We start from the raw sequence: 22,006 nt of genomic DNA, 5'->3' as shown, positions 1-22,006 counted from the left end.
CCAATGTGCGTTTGTGAAGGACACATTTATGCCATGCTGCCAGTTATCATTTACCCAGACCAATGTGCGTTTGTGAAGGACACATTTTTGCCATGCTGCCAGCTATCATTTACCCAGACCAATGTGCGTTTGTGAAGGACACATTTAAGGCATGCTACCAGCTATCATTTACCCAGACCAATGTGCGTTTGTGAAGGACACATTTATGCCATGCTGCCAGTTCTCATTTACCCAGACCAATGTGCGTTTGTGAAGGACACATTTATGCCATGCTGCCAGCTATCATTTACCCAGACCAATGTGCGTTTGTGAAGGACACATTTATGCCATGCTGCCAGTTATCATTTACCCAGACCAATGTGCGTTTGTGAAGGACACATTTATGCCATGCTGCCAGCTATCATTTACCCAGACCAATGTGCGTTTGTGAAGGACACATTTATGCCATGCTGCCAGTTATCATTTACCCAGACCAATGTGCGTTTGTGAAGGACACATTTTTGCCATGCTGCCAGCTATCATTTACCCAGACCAATGTGCGTTTGTGAAGTACACATTTATGTCATGCTGCCAGCTATCATTTACCCAGACCAATGTGCGTTTGAGAAGGACACATGTATGGCATGCTACCAGATATCATTTACCCAGACCAATGTGCGTTTGTGAAGGACACATTTATGCCATGCTGCCAGCTATCATTCACCCAGACCAATGTGCGTTTGTGAAGTACACATTTATGCCATGCTGCCAGCTATCATTTACCCAGACCAATGTGCGTTTGTGAAGGACACATTTAAGGCATGCTGCCAGTTATCATTTACCCAGACCAATGTGCGTTTGTGAAGGACACATTTTTGCCATGCTGCCAGCTATCATTTACCCAGACCAATGTGCGTTTGTGAAGGACACATTTATGCCATGCTGCCAGTTATCATTTACCCAGACCAATGTGCGTTTGTGAAGGACACATTTTTGCCATGCTGCCAGCTATCATTTACCCAGAGCAATGTGCGTTTGTGAAGTACACATTTAAGGCATGCTACCAGCTATCATTTACCCAGACCAATGTGCGTTTGTGAAGTACACATTTATGCCATGCTGCCAGCTATCATTTACCCAGACCAATGTGCGTTTGTGAAGGACACATTTAAGGCATGCTACCAGCTATCATTTACCCAGACCAATGTGCGTTTGTGAAGAACACATTTAAGGCATGCTACCAGCTATCATTTACCCAGACCAATGTGCGTTTGTGAAGGACACATTTATGCCATGCTGCCAGATATCATTCACCCAGACCAATGTGCGTTTGTGAAGGACACATTTTTGCCATGCTGCCAGCTATCATTTACCCAGACCAATGTGCGTTTGTGAAGGACACATTTATGCCATGCTGCCAGCTATCATTTACCCAGACCAATGTGCGTTTGTGAAGGACACATTTATGCCATGCTGCCAGTTATCATTTACCCAGACCAATGTGCGTTTGTGAAGGACACATTTATGCCATGCTGCCAGCTATCATTTACCCAGACCAATGTGCGTTTGTGAAGGACACATTTATGCCATGCTGCCAGTTATCATTTACCCAGACCAATGTGCGTTTGTGAAGGACACATTTTTGCCATGCTGCCAGCTATCATTTACCCAGACCAATGTGCGTTTGTGAAGTACACATTTATGTCATGCTGCCAGTTATCTTTTACCCAGACCAATGTGTCTTTGTGAAGGAAACATTTATGCCTTGCTGCCAGCTATCATTCACCCATACCGATGTGCGTTTGTGAAGTACACGTTTATGCCATGCTGCCAGCTATCATTTACCCAGTCCAATGTGCGTTTGTGAAGGACACATTTATGCCATGCTGCCAGCTATCATTCACCCATACCGATGTGCGTTTGTGAAGTACACATTTATGCCATGCTGCCAGCTATCATTTACCCAGATCAATATTCGTTTGTGAAGGACACATTTATACCATGCTGCCAGCTATCATTTACCCAGAGCAATGTGCGTTTGTGAAGGACACATTTATGCCATGCTGCCAGCTATCATTCACCCATACCGATGTGCGTTTGTGAAGTACACATTTATGCCATGCTGCCAGCTATCATTTACCCAGACCAATGTGCGTTTGAGAAGGACACATGTATGCCATGCTGCCAGTTATCATTTACCCAGACCAATGTGTCTTTGTGAAGGACACATTTATGCCATGCTGCCAGCTATCATTTACCCAGACCAATGTGCGTTTGAGAAGGACACATTTATGGCATGCTGCCAGCTATCATTTACCCAGACCAATATGCGTTTGTGAAGGACACATTTATGGCATGCTGCCAGCTATCATTTACCCAGACCAATGTGCGTTTGTGAAGGACTCATTTATACGTGATGCAATTTGTACAATTCGTTTTTGATGTAATTATTCTAACTGATAGTTATACTACCCCTACGAGTAGATTAACGGGAAATCGCGGCTCCTTTTGGAGCCTCGGTCTGATAAAAGTCCGAGGCGCGCAGCGCCGAGTACTTTCACCTGACCGAGGCTTCAAAAGGAACCGCTGTTTTCCGTTAATCTACGAGGAGGGGTAGTATAACGAAGTTATACTGCGAATTTGACGAGTTTTGCACGGCTTATTTTAAATCCTGTGGTCATGGCGGATGTTTACAGCGCTATTGTGTAAATGGCAATTCTAAACCAGGGGTAGTCAACCGCAATTATCAGCCGTGCTCACTGGCTATAACAGATGTGTTGAAAAGCTCTAGCCAATCGGCATTTACTCAGCAGAGTTTGTTTGGTTTAACAATAGAATCCACCAACAGTGGACTTTATTGTAATACCATAACCAACACTGATTGGACCACGTAGAATTGCATAAAAATACACTCGATCAGGTGAATTTGGTGCTTATTTGTGAGAACAGTGTAGCATGTTGTTGGGTGAACTCCGGAGATCCGCCAGAATCATGTTCGCTCAAGAATTTGCTGCTCCGGAAATTGACTGGGATTTGGAAAACTATTGCCTCCAGTTGACAGCAAACAAGTCACCAAATACCAGCAGTCACGCATACCCAAGACAACTCGTAGCTACAATATGGGGCGTCAAAACATGGAATGAGTAGAAAGAGCAACGTAATGTTAAAGTTGAGTATGATAAATCTGATGAAGAAGTGTATTTATTTGGTTCCGTCTCTGGATGAAAATTTAGTCCCGAATTGATTTCTGGCTATGTAAATTTGCCATTGAAAGTCGTTAACAACAGTATCCGCCAGACTCATTAAGACAAATGTTCTGTGCCATTTACCGCTATCTGCGCGATGATTGTAACCGCCCTGGCCTAAATTTCATGGATAAGGGCAACCACGACTTCTTAGGTTTCAGAAATACACTGGATAGTGTCATGAAGACAATCTCTCACTCTGGTATTGGTATCCGGAAAAAACAAGCCGAGCCATTTTCGCTAAATGATGAAGAAAAGCTATGGGCACACGTGTTTGGTACAAATACCGCATTAGGCATGAGTTATGCAACCTACTTTTACATGTGTAAAATATTTGGACTGCGTGCCGCTGATGAACATTCAACACTAACGGTAGACCAACTCACCATGCACAGCGACGATATGGGGGAGTACATGGTACTCCAGGGAAAACCATCGAAAACTGACCAGGGAGGATTCTACTGCAAACCAGGGCAAAAATTAAATATTAAGTATTAAACACTACGCGCAATCAGATAACTCGCGCTATGTTGTAAACTTGTTTCGGACATATCTGTCATATATCCCAAACAGCGGGCCATTCTATGGAAGACCACTGAAGTCAAAGAATGGCGAAATAAAGTTCTCTGCACAAAAGCTTGGTGTTCATACATTGCAAGGATACAGTAAGCAGATGACTGATCTCGCTGGGGTAAAAGGTTATCATACTGGGCATTCAGGAAAGGTACGTATTAGAATTTGCACTTTAGTAATGCAATGTTCGATTTCCCCGCTGACAAGAAATAGTCATAACTTTATGTCGAAAATAATCACTACTTGTTAACTCCATTTTTTCATGCAAACTGTTTGGTGGAATACCATTTAAATATTATATTCACTGGCACGATATGTCGGATTTATTTCGCGCGATGAAGATTTAATGCAAACTGCTTTGGCGTGTTTAAAAATGCTGAATGTTTGAACGTACTATAACAATATATTAATAATAATTGCTATGAGGTGGACTGTTACAAGCTATTGTACTTTCATATTAATACATTGTATTTTATTTTAATTAAACATGTTACACAGGCAACCACGCTGTTCCGGCAAAATTTCTACGAGCAGCTAATAGCAGAAAGAACGGGTCACTCCAGTCTAGCAATTAGAAGCTACGAGCAGACGAAAGCGGTGTCGGACGCATTGCAGCCACCCAAACCGAAAACGGCGAAAGAAGCGAAAACGCACGACATATCAACCACCCCAACAGACGAGGACAAATCTAATACCACTGTCATAACCGATTCGTCCCAAGTGTCCGTGAATTTTGTAAAAGGAAATGTGTATCGTATAATCGTCATTGCGTATTTAAATAATTAAATGAAAATTCCACCTTGTTCTTTGTTTTCATTCAGTGACCACCTGTTATGTTAATCAGCTTTCCACTCCTGTTGTGATCATGAATATTTAAATTAATCCATTGATAAAATAGTACCGTTAACAGAAATGCATAATTAATTAGGTTGAAACTGTCCGCTAACGAAAATAAGAAACAGTTAGAACAATGGGGACGAGACAAAAAGTATAACTACATATAAAACAATCTAAATCACAATAAAACCTAGGCACATATCACAGGAGAAAGTAAATAATAAATGGTTTAATGGAACAACAATTCTTGTATTGTTTTACCTGTGCATTTGAAATGTACTAATGAAGAAAATTTTACAAAGAAAATTAATAATGATTACAGTGCCATAATCAATTATAAAAAAAATCAATATTATTTGTTTCAGATATTGATTGAGATGGGCTCCTTTTTAAAACAGATTATGTGGGTTAAACAGTTTGTTTCTGAAAGTCGAGCCGGATGGAAGGATATGTTAAAGTACTGATGATTTGAGGCTATGACGTTTAGTTATTTGTATAATGATATTGATACATTGTCATGGAACATCTCGTGAGTACTTAGGCTCATTTCCAGACCTAGCAGTTGAGTAATATGACAGAACCCCACACCCTCCCCGTCACGGGCGCTTGCAACAGGATTTATGGTTAAGGGAGATGGGCTTGGGTTAGGGTTATATGCTAGTATAGAAATAAAGACGGGGTATGAAACGTCCGCACTTGGAATCGCTGTACACCGAATACGGCTGGTTTGTGAATAAACTCGCACACTACACTCGCCAAAAAAGCGATCCACTTGACTATAAGACTCTTATTTATCCAATTTTGTCATACGTTTGTAATAATTTGTCAGTAAATTCACAGAAAATGATAATTTCTGGCGCTATCGAGCGTCGCGGCGTGAAAAACACAACTACTCCCTGACAAGCTCCGCCCATCGAACGCGCATTGGTGGAAAGGTCTCGGGTCAAAGGGTCACACTGATTTCAAATACAATAGCGGTCACCTACGAACGCAAATACGGTAGCCAAAATCCGGAAGAAAGGGAGTTTCATCTCTTGTGAAAGCAGGAAGATGGCATTTTATAGTTATTGGTAGGTACTATCGCATATAACATCAACTATTTTACACCAAACTCATTGCGTTGGTAAATGCTTTTTCGAAAATTCGCTACTTTACAGGGGGTACCACTCTTAAAGTAGCATTTCGTCGAACACGGTCTAGCGTTTGCACCGATTGCTTTAAAGTTAAAACAACACTTGTAAAACACGTTTAAAACGCTATTACAGGTGTCTTATAATAAATATATGACTGTGAATAAAGTATAATTTATTTTTCACCATAAATATACATCAATCTACACAGTATATATATACAGTACACTGCAAGCGAGTTCATCTCCTTTTAAAATTCCGATTTTACATGTATGTGTATATACAGGATTTTGTCAAACTTGAAAAGTGCAAATGAGTGATGGTATTGTGTGTGGGTCAGTTTACAAAGCGTATTCTACGTCATTCGCGTCCACCACTGGGAGCAACAAGATTGTCAGTAAAAAGGTACATAGACTAGGACTCAATCAATGCTCTGTTTCTGTAAGATCCTATTAAATATAGTCTTTTGTTGTGTGTTATAGACTAGGATTTCTTTTATTTGTAATGTACTATATCATTATTTTTTCCATTTTAATGGCAGATATTTTCTAGAGCTCTGAAATGTCTTTATTTCTATACTAGCATATAACCCTACCCAAGCCTATCTCCCTTAACCATAAATCCTGTTGCAAGCGCCCGTTCTCCCGTTGCGTATGGAAGTTATTTTCACGAGTGATGCGGTGTATCCTACGGCCGTACTTTCACGAGCGAATAAACCGCATCTCGAGTGAAAATAACTTCCATACGCAACGAAAGCCACGGGGAGGGTGTGGGGTTCTGTTATTATTACATATGTTCCATACTTGATTATTTCGTATTAAAGAAAGAACGTGCAAACCGGGATGGAATTTAGGTCGGGGAACCATTAGTATGTTCCAATACAAGTGTTACGCCCTAGCAGCGCGTGTCAGTGTAGAACGCGCCCGGAGAACGTGTGTCACTGTGGGCTTAGACATATTACGAAACGAGCCAAACGACCAAAAAACAAGCCAAAACGACCACAACAAATCGTCAAACAAAGACTGTCCAATTACCGCGATATTATTGCGCCAGCCATTTTAAGGAGCACATCGACCGATGGGGGCGCTGTTATCATCTGGATTGCCGCTGTCCCGAAAACCAAACATAAATATTACATAAATATCTGAATAAACAATGATTAATAATAAACACATGCATAATATTGATGAACAATAATAGTAAATAATGATAAATAAGCAAATAAATAAATATTTACTAGAAATATTATTAAAAAAAAACATAATTTATAAATAATAAATAAATAACAACAAACATACAAAGTTTGACAACTAAATTGCTAGTCAATAAATTTATTCATTTGTTGGTTTATCTTTAAGATATCACAGTAAGACTAATTGTTGGTCTTAATTTTAATAAGGTATTTTTACTGATTTGCATGTTAAACAAATCATCTGTCCTTGTCAGCCTAAATGCGTGTAATATGAATTTCGCATCATGCCCACTTTAAAACCAAGAACCTGTCTCATGATTTTCATTTTAAGTATTGATTCGGATGACATTTTGTGCAGACAGCATGGGACAAATGCAAGTTCTGATAATATTGTTGAGCCACTAAATCATACTAATTGTCAAATTTGCATAATAATTTACCATTTTCCCCGCAAATAATTTTATATTTTGAGAAACACTTATTTGATTTGAACTTATACAAACATTTGAGAGAAATTTTCTCTCCCCTTACTATTACAAATACCCATAAAAATAACAGTTATTTCACTTTTAAACTCTCGTGACTCGTTTGTACCTCTGACTTCATCAAAGTATGTATCCGACGGTTTCAAATTAAGAGACAATATTATTTCCAATGTTGATTAAGATGGCATGAATGATCACACCTTTTGTGAACTTTTTGTTGTATATAAGGTCAACGCTTACAGATAATCGGAAAATTTTCGGCAAATGTTTTATGTCGTTATATGCACGACTGAAAGGTGCTATACTGGTCGGATTTCGTCCGACAGTTGTGAATATTGTACGTGTAGAACCCTTGTTTCCCTGATTACAGAATTCCGTAATTAAGCGATTATGTAAGCGACACGAACCATTTACTGCTTAAAATATTGTTATTTTCGGCAAACTATATTTTGTAAATATTTTGCATTTAAAATCCATTTTCTCTGATTAGAGATTAATTGTCTCTATGTGTATCATTCCGTTTCGTTTCGTTTCTTTTCTTCGATTACAACGAGCAATGTTACCCTACCATTATGTCATTCTTGTTGACGTTCCTTTATGCGTTTTGTCTTGTTCGGTCCTCGGCGACAATACAAGTAAGCATATGGCCGGATATGGGATTATGAACACAGCGTATATTCATTTGATATAGGGTTTACCACGATTACGAAATCGTATTAGTAGCACTAGCGGAGTTAGGGGGAGTCGCGCACGGCGCCTTCCCACCTTCAGCCCGCAAAAAAAATGACAAATGAATTGACAAACCCAGTCCACCTTCGGCCACGTCAATAGGAGCGCCCTCCCTTCTCACCGAATTTCTGGATCCGCCAGTGAGTAGAAATAACGGAATCACAGAACGTCGAGGAATACCGGGTTGATAATTTCAGATAATTCCAGAAGCATATTAATTACTTACTTTGCATAATAATTTTGCAGGCTTTTCCGTGCATAACTTCTAAACCCAGAGATGGATTTTTTTCTGTTGATTTTTTGTTCTTATTTATAATATTATTTGCCATTCATAATACCAAATTGTTATCTAGATCTGTCGCGCCCATTATCATAGTGAATATACTGCCAGTACCCTCATACGGAAGAGTGGTTGATTGACTTTGGGGTTGAATGACCATATGGCTTCACTAAATCAAAATATATATTCCTTGACATTATGCGAATTCTGGGATACTCTGATACCAGAAATAAGAAATAAATTCATTATCAGTAGAATAATAATCAATAGATGATTTTGTTCAGTTTATTATGTCATACGATATAATTTCATTCTCAGAAACTTGGTCAGAGTACGATGAGCAATTCTCTGACAATTTCCCAAGTTTTATTGTTTTTAATTATTGTCGCCCTAAAATTAAATCACGTGGACGTTTTGCTGGTGGAGTAATTACTCTTATCAAAAAGAATTTGGTAAATTATGTAAAACATATTAAAAATGACTTGCCAGATTATTTATTTGTTCTTCTCAAAAAGGAATTATTCAATATTGGAAAAGGTATTTTATATTGTAATGCGTATATTCCACCACAAAATGCTACGATATATGACAGAATTGACGCTTATAATGGGATTGAATTATTAGAAAACAGTTTGTTAGATATTGTTTCCAATTTGGAGGATGTGGAATTAATTTCAAGCGGGGACTTCAATGCCTGTACCGTATTTTAATATTCCCCGCTTTGCAAAAGTTAATATTGTAAACAACTTTGGGCGATGACTTTTGTCCCTGTGCTGTTTATTTAATGTACATATTCTAAATGGGAGGGTGGGGAATGATGCTCGTATTGGTGAGTTTACATGTATTACCACAAATGGAACCAGTACTGTCGATTATGTAATATTATCCTCTAATTTATTTCCCAAAGTCGCCAACTTTTCAATTATGCCCCCAAAACACAGGCACCTTGGTTTGACGCGGATTGTAGAGGATGTAAAAAACAGGTGTACAAAGCATTGAGAAAATTCCGCAATACAAACGACATCACTGACTTGCAAGACTATCGAGCAAAACGTAACAGTTATAAGATTAAATGCCGTACAAAGAAATCTGAATATATAAATTGTCTAAGATCAGATATTGAATGTATCACTTTCAAGTCATTTTGGTCTTCTCTAAAACGCATTAATTATTCCACTGGTCGGGTTAGATTGACCTTGTCAATTTCATCCGACCAGTGGTCTGACTACTTCAGTACTTTCTTCCCCTGTTCAAATGTAGAAGATTTCCCTTTAGCAAATGATAGAGAAAATATGATCGATGTAGCATATGTTTTTCTGCTCGACACAAATATGGAAATAAACTGGAACCTTTTAAATGGGATTATTACGGAGGAAGAGATTCGCCAAAGCATAAATTCCTTAAAAAACGGAAAAACGGAAAAACAGCAGGTCTTATTGGGGAGTATTTCAAGGCATCAATACTGAGAATGAACGTGCATTCAACGCCACAAGTCTTTTGTTTTTTTAGCCAATCAGAATTCATCTTCCGAGCCAGTGCAGATCAGCAGAATAAACGGCTTTATTTCTGGGCGGAGGCCTTTCGAAAGGTAGACGAGGCACATGCGGGATTTAAACGTGGTTATTCCACTTTTGACAATGTGTTTGTTCTTCAGTCTATTGTCCAGAAACAAAAAAACAGGATAAATTCTACTGTGCCTTTGTAGACTTTTCGAAGGCCTTCGACAGAGTAGAGAGACAAAGACTTTGGTATACCTTATTAAAAGGGGGAATAAGTGGTAAAATGTTCAAAATTGTGACAAGTATGTATTATAATGTTTTACAGATTATTTTGAGTGCCCAATTGGTGTTCGCCAAGGCTGTATATTGAGCCCCTTTTTATTCTCCTTTTTTATCAACGAGTTGGTGACTGAACTGGAAACAACGGAACAACATGGGACTCAACTTTCCCCGCATGATACGGAATTATTTTGCTTATTATTCGCGGATGATGTAACAATGTTCTCTGATTCAATAGTAGGGTTGCAACGTTTATTTAATAAACTGAATTTATATTGCGAAAAGTGGAAAATAGTAGTAAACATAGAAAAGACAAAGGTTATAGCTTTTAAAAAATCATGATGGCGGTCATCTAACGAGAAGTGGTACTATGGGGACCACCCGTAAAGTGGTGTCATACTGCAAATATCTAGATATTGTATTTCCCTGCAGGTTGCAGTGGTCTTCGGCAACTAACGTTTTGGCCCAACAAGCAAAAAAAAAAAAAAAAAAAAACAATTTACCATCTCAAAAAATACAAGACAAATAGATCCCCTGCCCTATAAAATTTTTTTCAAAATTTTCGATTTAATGGTCTTGCCAATATTAACATACGCGGCAGAGATATGGGGTTTTAGGAAATATGACACTTTAGAGCGAGTACAGTATTATGCATGCAGACGATTTCTAGGCATTTCAAACAGAGCTCCGAATAATAGTGGTTTGGGTGAATGTGCGAGATATCCCATTTACTTTTATACAGCAAAGCGGTGTGTGAATTACTGGGCGATATTGGCCAATATGCCACCTTCCAGGTATCCACGCAAATGTTACAATATGTTGTATAACATAGAAGAGTCAGGGTTCAGCTCAAAGAAAACATGGGTAGCTGAAGTGAAAAACTTGTTATTTCTATGTAACTTAGATGAAACGTGGCATGCCCAGGAGGTTAAAAATATCAATATATTTATGGATGTTTTTTGCGAACGATTCAAATATTTCTTGCATCGTGAATGGGTTGGGGACTAATAATACTAATTTATTTCCATCTTTATTTTAGAAAACAATGGCGACAGCAACTGACAACTGGTGTCGATTTGTTGGGGATATACAAAAACTGTTCAAGGAGAGTGAATTCAGAGCACATACTCGAGACAGAAGATCTATTAAACACATGATACAGCGAGTTACTATGCATCTACGATTTACAAACAATGTTCTGAATAGAATGTATGCACTGAACTCTCCTGACACATGTGTTGATCAAATAGTTACCGTTCTTTTGGATCTCAAGACATCTTTACATAATCTGTTGAAAAAATGGATGGCTAAGGTTTCAACCACTGAAAAGGAGAAAAGAAAAGTTCTTTCATATCCATGTTGTCCAAAAGTATATACAGGTGAGCCTGGGAGACCTGCAATTATAATTGATACTGATTTGATTAAGACACTGTTGTCAAAATCCTTCAAAGTTGCTGACATAGCTGAAATTATGAATGTCTCGCGTCAAACAATATGGAAATCATTGGCCAAATATGGTTGCAGTCCAAGGCAGTTCAAATACACAGCTGTTTGTGATGAAAGTCTTGATGTATTAGTTTCTGAGTTAAAGGACAAGGGCCCTCTGAAGGACAGTGGGGAAAGCATGTTACAAGGTATACTAAGAGCTTCTGGTGTGCGTATACAAAGGGAAAAACTAAGAAGCAGTATGAATAGAGTTGAACCAGTAGAAAGAGCATTGAGATGGCCACTGTTAAAGACAAAAACTAAGCACTGCGTATATAATGTCAAGGGAGCACAAAGCTTATGGCATATTGGTGAGTGGATTAAATGTATTTTATATTCTGAGGACATCTTACAATGTGTATGTATTATTTCGAATCCGTCTGTGCTTATGTATCAGGCATTTGGTTTAGTAACAGGGAAGGAATTGTTCAGTTTGTATTAATAATAATATCAGGGTTTTTTCTAAAAAAAAACTGCAGAGGGAGCCCTGCAGTTCACCGATGCCACCAAGTGGGGGAGATAGGGTTCTCCCTACCAGGGTGTGGAGTTTTGATAATTCTAAATTAAAATGAAGCATTCTTTGACTTCCTTGGGGTGAAAATTACTATCAGACAGGTCACAGTTAAAGACTGTGGCCACATGTGATCCCTGGTCATTCAGAATTTTCTGGTTGCCAGAGGATATGCTCCCCAGGCTAAGGATGGGCATGGCCATGGCATGAGGCGCTGTGCCCCTGTTCCCTTGTTTAAAAAATTCACTGAATGTAATTGTACTATACCTTCCTCCTTTACTAAACCTAAGCTTTGCAAACAAATGTTCAGTCTCGGGATATTCAACTTTTATTTAATTGATATCTAAAGAATTATAAGATTTTCATGAAACATAGATGATAACATAGATTTCAATGGTACATAGATGCTCTGGGATAATACTCAGACCTGATTAGTTTTTGGTTGAATTCTGTGCATATAATGACCTGATTAGCATATTAATTAGCCAATATTTAACTTTTTCACCAATATCTCAATATAAATTTGCACAACGCATCAGATTCAGATGCTTAGGAATTAGCCATATACATGTTCAGTTTAATGTTGAACTTTGTTTTTACTAAATACCAAATTTAGCTCTGCTATTGATTAGGTCAAGTGGACTGTTAAAAATATGGCTTTGATACTTTCCAGAAATGTGCCTGAATTAGGTTGCTCTTCTTCTCATTTCTTCATAATTTCCATTCAACTAATTCATCCACATTCATCCCACACTGTCATGTCATGTCACCCTGACATTCCTTAATATTATACCTCATGACCATGATAGCCAATCAGATTTGCATATTACAGGTACACATATTCATGTGTCGACCTTCTGCCATATTCGTATGTCTACCTCCATCTGGGTACCTTCCTCCTGAATTTATCTCATATACACAAATAATAATATGGGGAACATAATACCAGGCAATATTTGTGAACTGATTAGTCAGCGGTGGACATATAGTTTTATAGACGCTCAGAGCCCATTGTCAACATTGGCTTTGCTTTGGTTGACAATGAGCTCTCTGAGTCACTAAAACTGTATGTCCGCTTCTGTCAGGTGAACATTTTCTGTCATGTCTGGGGGACATCCCAATCTGTCATGTTACCAAGACATCCCATACTGTCATGTCACCAAGATATCCCATACTGTCATGTTACCAAGATATCCCATACTGTCATGTCACCAAGATATCCCATACTGCCATGTCACCAAGATATCCCATACTGCCATCATGTCACCAAGATATCCCATACTGTCATGTCACCAAGATATCCCATACTGTCATGTCACCAAGATATCCCATACTGCCATGTCACCAAGATATCCCATACTGCCATGTCACCAAGATATCCCATACTGTCATGTCACCAAGACATCCCATACTGCTATGTCACCAAGACATCCCATACTGTCATGTCACCAAGATATCCCATACTGTCATGTCACCAAGACATCCCATACTGCCATGTCACCAAGACATCCCATACTGTCATGTCACCAAGATATCCCATACTGCCATGTCACCCGGATATCCCATACTGTCATGCTACCCTGACATCACATGTTATTATGTCACTTATATATCATATACTGCATAACCTACATGTATTACATATCATGTGAAGATTTTGCAATACACACTCAATAATATGTTGAATTTTCTATTCAATAATTATTATACTTGCCTTTATTTTTATAGATGGTCTTGAAAAGTTGAGACGTTGGAGCCTGTATGTTCATGGTGGGATTGATGGGTATTCCCGAACTGCAGTGTATTTGATTTGTGCCCCAAATAAAACTGCTGCAACTGTTTTTGATGGATTTTGGAAGTCAACAAAGCAATATGGTATACCATCAAGAGTCAGATCTGATTATGGAAAGGAAAATGTTGATGTAGCAGCATTCATGATAGCAACTCGTGGTGATCATAGAGGCTCATTCATTGCTGGAAAATCTGTTCATAATCAGCGTATTGAGCGTCTACACCAAGATACATATAGGAATTGTATCCAGCATTTCCATAAGCTGTTCTATCAAATGGAACAAGATGGAATACTTAATCCAAGTAATGCAGCGGATATATTTTGTCTTCATTATGTATTTTTGCCCAGAATTAATGAAGCATTGCAAATCTTTAGAGAAGGTTGGAATGAACACCCACTAAGTACTGAAAGTTCTAATACACCAAAACAGCTATGGATGAAAAGTGTACTTGCAATAGAAAATGCAAACAACACTGCAATTAAGGACATACTAGATCCTCAACTTGTTGATTATTCAATGTATGGTATAGAACCTACAAGCGATGAACTATTAAGTTGCCAATCAGATGAAAATGAAGACTTGGAAATCAAAGATATGTTGGGAAATAAACTCATCCTTAGTGATCACAACATGCAGATTCTTTGTGAAAATATAAACCCTTTAGGACTAACTTCTGACTATGGAGTAGACTTGTATCTTACCACTTGTAGACTTGTAAGTAGTCTGGTATAGTCACAACTACAAGGTTGATGTCAACAACATTTTTGCATTTTAAACTTAAACTGTCAGCATTATTCCATTTTGCAGTGTTCAATTGTTTGAGTAATCTAATACATGACTGATACAGAGTAAATTTTTCGTCAGAATATTGTTATTTACCATGTCTCTGTCTAGCAGCCTTAAGCCTTTTTGTTTGTTTACTAATGTACTCAAATGATATTTGTCCTGCATTTGCTGCTTTTATATAAATGAATTGGTTAAATTGCGTTAGAATTGTTTTTACAAGCTAAACCTATACCGATAGTATAAATGTACCAAGCAGCTTGTGTTTAACTATTTCACACCACAAAATTAGAAAATTAAAGCAACCTAAATTAATAGGAAAATTAATTTTCAATAAAAGTAAAATTGATGAAGTGATTTTCTCTTTAATCATGGGTGCTACTCAAAATTAGCATAATACATTTTGATAATACTACGATTACACACCAGTGTAATCGGTGTTAATGCAGGGGAATGACCATCTGCCCTCTCTAGGCCAACCCATAACATATCTTGACATCATGTTGCTTTACCATTCATTCAGTGTTTAATCAAGTTCAATATTATATAACATTATATAACAACATTGGTATTGTTTCTGTGAACCCTGACATTTAAGTTCTGCTTTACATAATCCTGCTTAATATTCAAACCTTAGCGCCACCAAGTTGCCTTGCGTACATAGCTGCAATGAGACTAGCATTCTCGTTCCTGCAAGCAGCCTGCTTACAACTCGTCATTTTGCTCCGATAATTCTCATCCTTCGTTCACCGATCAACATCTCAACGACGTTATTATGGGCAAGTCTAAAGCTACACGAAAGTCCGGTCGCACCACCCGCACGCCTGCTCGTTTCTCTACAACGGAAGAGCAACCCGTACAACCCCGAGTATCAAGAAATAGGTCCGCAACATCGTGTGACCTTCCAAGTAACATCGACATCTTGATCAGCGAAAAAATAGCCTCTGCACTGGCTAACATACAGCCGCAGAGCCAACCTCATGTTCAGCTTCAAGCAAGTTCCGCCGCTGCACGTACAGAAAATTCTGCAGCGAATACTGTTAATACTTCTAGTTCTGGCTTACTATCTCCGGGTAGCCTATCTCCAGCGTCGGTCATTGCAGTCAGTACCGCTCAAGCCATGGCTCAACAAGCTAACCAGCACCCCATCGAATCAACGATCGTCTCCACTAATCCTACTAATGTCAACAAACGGCCGCCATTACAAGCTTTCACCCGGATGTTCATGAATTGGCCGTTGATGGCGCCGTGTATAACAACAACTTACCAAGCATGGCGGCGGCCACTCGCACGAATTTCCACAACCTCGCCGCGATGACACATCCGACCATTTCTCCAGCTCCTCGCATACCACCAGCCAATCTCCACTTGCCTTACGTGGACTCAGCTCTTCTTTCATCGCTATCAAACAAGGGTAAGTTCATCGAATTAAGTGATTTACACCCTGATTCTTTGAAACCAACCAACATTCAGAACAGAAAGACGCACATCTCCGTCGACCCCAATGAACCGGAATCCTTGATTACGTACACCACCCAGAGCAAACGTAAAAACATTGACTCCTTCGCTACTTGGGCACAGTGTTTTGCAATATTTCAGGCATACAGAGAATTCTACTTTCCGGAAGAACGCATTCATTTGTCGAACTACTTGGGCTACATCGCATCAAAAGCAGAAATCTACAAGCCTGAAGCCTGGTTGGGTTATGACAAGGCCTTCCGCCTAAATGCTGCACGGTACCCTGAAACTGTCAACTGGAGTCTACCAAGCCCTTCTTTGGATTTTGTTCATTTCCAGCAGCATCCACATCTCATAATCCCTTCATGCTTCCTATGTGGTCAAAAGGGTCACAAGAAAACAGATTGTAGTAGGTATACTACCGACACAACTGCTTCACCAAATCCTTACTACTGGAGTAAGAATAAACAACGCTCTAATGTTATCACTGGGCAATCACCACCGATCTGCAGAGATTTCAATCGTAATAATTGCAGTACTCCCTGCCAAAATGGTCGTCTGCATAAATGTTATACATGCTCCGCTACAGACCATGGTGCCTTATCACACAACACCAAAGAAAAACTACAGCCATTTCCACCACAGCCCTTTCGAGCACATCATAACCAAAACCAGCACAATCCGAACTTTATTCCCGTCAACTCCACTCCGAATTAGTAACTTCGCTGCTGAACTCCAGACTCATCCAGACAAAACATTTGTAGCCACACTACTCCATGACCTATCACATGGCTGTAATCTCGGTTTCAATGGTCATCACCACAGCAGATACACTCGCAATGCAAAATCAGCTCACATCAACCCGGATGTCATCACTGCATCAATTCTCAAAGAAATCTCACATGGCCACACAATTGGACCTTTTCGCACTCCCCCATTAGCAAACTTCGTAGTAAACTCCCTTGGACTTCGACCAAAGAAAACAGGGGGTCACCGCATAATAATGGATCTTTCACAACCAACTCATGATAGTGTGAACAGTCATATTGACAAGGACAGCTACACCTTACGATATTCAACCGTGGATGATGCAACAACAATTATCCAGCGACATGGCAGAGGCTCTCTCCTTGCAAAGATCGACCTCAAGCATGCCTTTCGACTTTGCCCAGTCAGGAAAAATGACTGGCACCTACTTGGCTTTAAATGGCTTGGTTACTATTTCTTCGACTGCGTACTTCCCTTCGGTCTTCGTTCAGCGCCATATTTATTCAACCAACTTGCCAAGGCTATCAAATGGATTATCTGTCACCGAGCCCAAACTGAAGACCTCATTCATTATTTGGATGACTACCTCGCAATTGGTTCGACCAACACTGACAACTGCCAGAAATTGATGAACACTATGCTCCATGTATGCCAATTACTAGGTGTACCTGTAGCAAGGGAGAAAGTTGAAGGGCCCTCTACTAATCTGACATTCCTTGGTGTAGAATTGGATACAATTAACATGAGTATATCTCTACCTCATGATAAACTCACAGATATCCTCCAAACCTTACCCACATGGCTGGAAAGGCTCAACTGCACTAAGCGTGAGCTCCTTTCCCTCATAGGAACATTGAGCTTTGCCTGCAAATGTATACCCGCCGGACGTATTTTCCTTCGTCGAATGATAGATGTCAGCACAACCACTACCAACATTAATGGTATCATAACGTTGACAAATGACTTTCGCCAGGATGTAAAGTGGTGGCTAGAATTTCTACCTACATGGAACGGAACTGCTTCTTTCCTATCTCCAACATGGTCTCAATCCCCTGAACTTGAACTGTTTACGGATGCATCTGGGTCACTAGGATGTGGTGGCTACTATTCAGGCCACTGGTTCACCATCACCTGGAAGGAAAACCTGTCAACATCAATCGCCTGGAAAGAACTATATCCGATAATGGTAGCATGCTCAATTTGGGGGCATCTTTGGCATGGCCGCAGAGTGCTCTTCCATTGTGACAATGAATCGGTAGTGAATATTTGGCAGAAGGGATCATCACGCTGTTCACTGATAATGCACCTTGTTCGGCGAATATTCTTTGTGGCCGCCCAAAGTAACTTTCATGTAAAAATTGTGCACCTTAGTGGCATTGATAACTCTATCGCTGATGCACTTTCTCGTTTACAGATGGACAGGTTCAGGAAGCTAGCACCAGGCGCCGACAGCGACCCCATGATTATCCCAACCATACTGCTGCCAGAGAACACCTTTCACCCGGATCAGAGTTACATTCACTAGTAAAGCAGGCTACCATCTTCATTCGCAACAGCATAGCAGACTCAACACGCAAAACATACCAGGTCGGTCAATCTCAGTATAAACATTTCTGTCACCATTACATGCTAGAAGCCCTGCCCTTAAAGCAGGACACAACAGTACTCTTTGTCACCCATCTAGCGCAAAGAGGTCTTTCATATAAAAGTATCAAAGTGTACTTGGCTGCAATCATCCACATGCATACTGAACTTGGGTTCGCCGATAACGTTTCGGACAACACACTACTGTATCGTGCCCTTCAGGGCATTAAAAGGACCATCGGCGACACTACACGCCGCAGACTGCCAATAACAATCGAAATTATGAGAAAGTTGAAGACAGCTCTCAGATTGCACCCGTCTATCCATCGACGGGATAAACTCATGCTATGGTCAGCGTTCACGCTGGCATTTTTTGGCTTCCTCAGAGTGAGCGAGTTCGCATCCGCGCCCGGTTACCAGGATGACCGAATACTGCGGGAATGTGACATCGTTTTATCAACGGAACTACAGGTGACCCTGAGGTCATCTAAGACGGACCCTTTCCGCCATGGTTGTATCGTAAAAATTGCTTCCTCACAGACTTCTGTCTGTGCCGTTACTGCATATACCAAATACCGCACTTTCCACCCCGTTGGACCATCAGAGCCAGCCTTTCAGTTCGTTGGTGGCGAAGCCCTCACTCGCCACAACCTGACCACACATCTGCGAGACTTGTTGTCACGTTCACATGTACAACAAGTGAACCTGTATACAACCCACAGCTTCCGTCGAGGGGCAGCAACTTCAGCAGCGGAAGCAAATATACCGGATTGGCTAATCAAAACCCTAGGGAGATGGAGAAGCGACGCCTACCAAATATACATCACAACACCAGAATCAACTCTACGAGCTGTTCCGCGTCTCCTCACTGGACACTGAACTTTTAATTACTACCTACTACATATGAGACATTTATTAAACATGTACATTCTAGTGCATTCACCGAACTTTTATTCGTTAAGTACTTTCGTTAAAATGTGTTATGGTGCTGGTATTCATTATGCACATGTCTTCAATAAGTCTTTATCAGAATCGTTGTCGTTAGCTCGGTCTCGTATTTCGTTATTGCTGATGACAATTTGAGATTTTGCTTTCCATGTAAATGTATTATCCACATATTGCCTTCCCATGCTTGCTTTCACGTATACCATTGAGCCGTATAATTTATTGAATTGCTTTTTATTTGTGATTTACTCGCTGCTAATTTGGGGGGTCGCCATCGCAGTGCATGCTGGCTCCGCTCATGTACCACGCTGCCCCTCTCCAGGGGCCAAGTCAAACAGCCAGACTTGCCCCTGGGGACTGGTATCCGCGACGACGCATGGGTGGAGACCTCTGCGGTGGCAGTCTTCAGTCAAGTACCACGTTACCCTCTACTGACGTGATTCGAATCTGAGAATCGCGTCAAGAGACAGGTCGCCAAGACGCTTGCGCTGAAGTCCTGCACCCCCCTCACGTTTTCACGCCAACCTTGTGTGTCTGTGTCATTTCCTTGCATTAATACTACGATTACACACCAGTGTAATCGGTGTTAATGCAGGGGAATGACCATCTGCCCTCTCTAGGCCAACCCATAACATATCTTGACATCATGTTGCTTTACCATTCATTCAGTGTTTAATCAAGTTCAATATTATATAACATTATATAACAACATTGGTATTGTTTCTGTGAACCCTGACATTTAAGTTCTGCTTTACATAATCCTGCTTAATATTCAAACCTTAGCGCCACCAAGTTGCCTTGCGTACATAGCTGCAATGAGACTAGCATTCTCGTTCCTGCAAGCAGCCTGCTTACAACTCGTCATTTTCCCACCCACCCAACCCTTTTGGGTACAATGATTGTAAAAAATTTATCGTGCTTCATTTTGCAATAAAGCTTGTGCGGGGGGGTCGCCATCGCAGTGCATGCTGGCTCCGCTCATGTACCACGCTGCCCCTCTCCAGGGGCCAAGTCAAACAGCCAGACTTGCCCCTGGGGACTGGTATCCGCGACGACGCATGGGTGGAGACCTCTGCGGTGGCAGTCTTCAGTCAAGTACCACGTTACCCTCTACTGACGTGATTCGAATCTGAGAATCGCGTCAAGAGACAGGTCGCCAAGACGCTTGCGCTGAAGTCCTGCACCCCCCTCACGTTTTCACGCCAACCTTGTGTGTCTGTGTCATTTCATGAGTGTTACGGTAGATTATGTGCAAAACAAATTGTCAGTTGACATTCATACACTTGCAGGTAAAATGTACAACATACAAACTTCACACTCTCACACGAGAGATTAGAATGAAGTACAAGAAGCAATCAAACTACATATGAAATTGTGTTTAAACAAATAACTTTTATATATCAAATACAATAATTGTATTGAGTTTACAGAGTCAAAATAGAAGACAAAATACAAGTGATACTGTAATTGCTCTATTATTATTGCATATACACTTATAATAAGTAGTATAGGATTATCTGTTTGATGCAGTCTATAATTAATGCATTTGTTTAAACATGCTTGTATTGTAGATTTGCTACTACTGAGATAAGTCAAAGGTCTGAATTATCCTGCACGAAATTCTTTGTGCATCACATGTTCATAATTCGCATAAATAAACAATGCATTGTGTATATCACTATTGGACCATATCAAACAAGTCACAGTTTGTTATAAGATAACTTTAATCTGTAGTACATACAGTTCTGTCATAATAAAATTCTTTTAATTATAAATCTGTCTGGGTCAACTGAACACATGCAGCTATGGAAAACGGTTTGTTTACAACATATTACATATATGTATAACTTACAAAGTACATTTTTTTTCCATACTTTGGCAGTATGTAAAGGAAACAATAGTCTCTATTGTGCATCACAGACAATTTTTGAAAAAAATTCTTGTTCATTCCTCCCATCAGAAGAGATAAAAGAAAACAAATATTAGGGTAGCAAAGATACATGTACATTTTTTACTGCAATTTGGTATTGAGAAAATTTGCAAGTCATATTTAAGGTTCTCCCTAAGGCATGTCAATTATTAAATTACTCTGAGAGTGTATAGAAAATTGAAGCTGAATTATAAAGTTGTTGACACTATTACCAGAATATATTTACCCATTATTTGGTCATTATTTGAGATGACCCTGACCTGGCTTTGAAGATTTTGAAATGTTTTAGTCCCTCCCACCATCACTGTTCAATATCACCCTAATAAAATCAGCAAGGGTATAAATCTTCAAATGACATTGCCCATCCAGTTCATTTTCCAAAACAATGTGTATAGTTGCATTACTACTGGAATCCATGCATTATACATAACGTGTGGGAAAGTGAAAAAAATAACAGAAAAATCATAACTTCAAAACACTTGAGAGAGGACCAGTCCATGGCAGGCGGTTTCAGAAAAGAA

The 22,006-nt window shown here is 39.8% G+C and overlaps 1 protein-coding gene and 1 pseudogene across 1 annotated transcript; both read left to right on the top strand.

Annotated features, from left to right (window-relative positions):
* Positions 1-2,934: 2,934 nt before the first annotated feature.
* Positions 2,935-4,599, top strand: LOC102802919 (uncharacterized; annotated as a pseudogene).
* A 6,672-nt stretch (positions 4,600-11,271) lies between these two features.
* On the top strand, positions 11,272-15,153 carry LOC102805259 (uncharacterized). Its single transcript, XM_085507620.1, has 2 exons — positions 11,272-12,024; positions 13,953-15,153. Exons 1-2 carry the CDS (start codon positions 11,274-11,276, stop codon positions 14,747-14,749), a joined length of 1,548 nt encoding a protein of 515 aa, XP_085363746.1. The 5' UTR covers positions 11,272-11,273; the 3' UTR covers positions 14,750-15,153.
* The last annotated feature ends 6,853 nt before the right edge of the window (positions 15,154-22,006 follow it).

Source organism: Saccoglossus kowalevskii, chromosome 2 (genome assembly GCF_978046115.1).
Source record: "Saccoglossus kowalevskii chromosome 2, keSacKowa6.1, whole genome shotgun sequence".
Taxonomy (NCBI): Eukaryota; Metazoa; Hemichordata; class Enteropneusta; family Harrimaniidae; genus Saccoglossus; species Saccoglossus kowalevskii.
This window is presented reverse-complemented; position numbering and strand designations above follow the sequence as displayed.

Excerpts from the sequence above, each read along its gene's own strand:
- LOC102805259 (XM_085507620.1), top strand. The coding sequence starts at position 11,274 with ATGGCGACAGCAACTGACAACTGGTGTCGATTTGTTGGGGATATACAA. Across the intron at positions 12,025-13,952 it reads ACAAAGCTTATGGCATATTG|ATGGTCTTGAAAAGTTGAGA; the intron begins GTGAGTGGATTA and ends TTATTTTTATAG.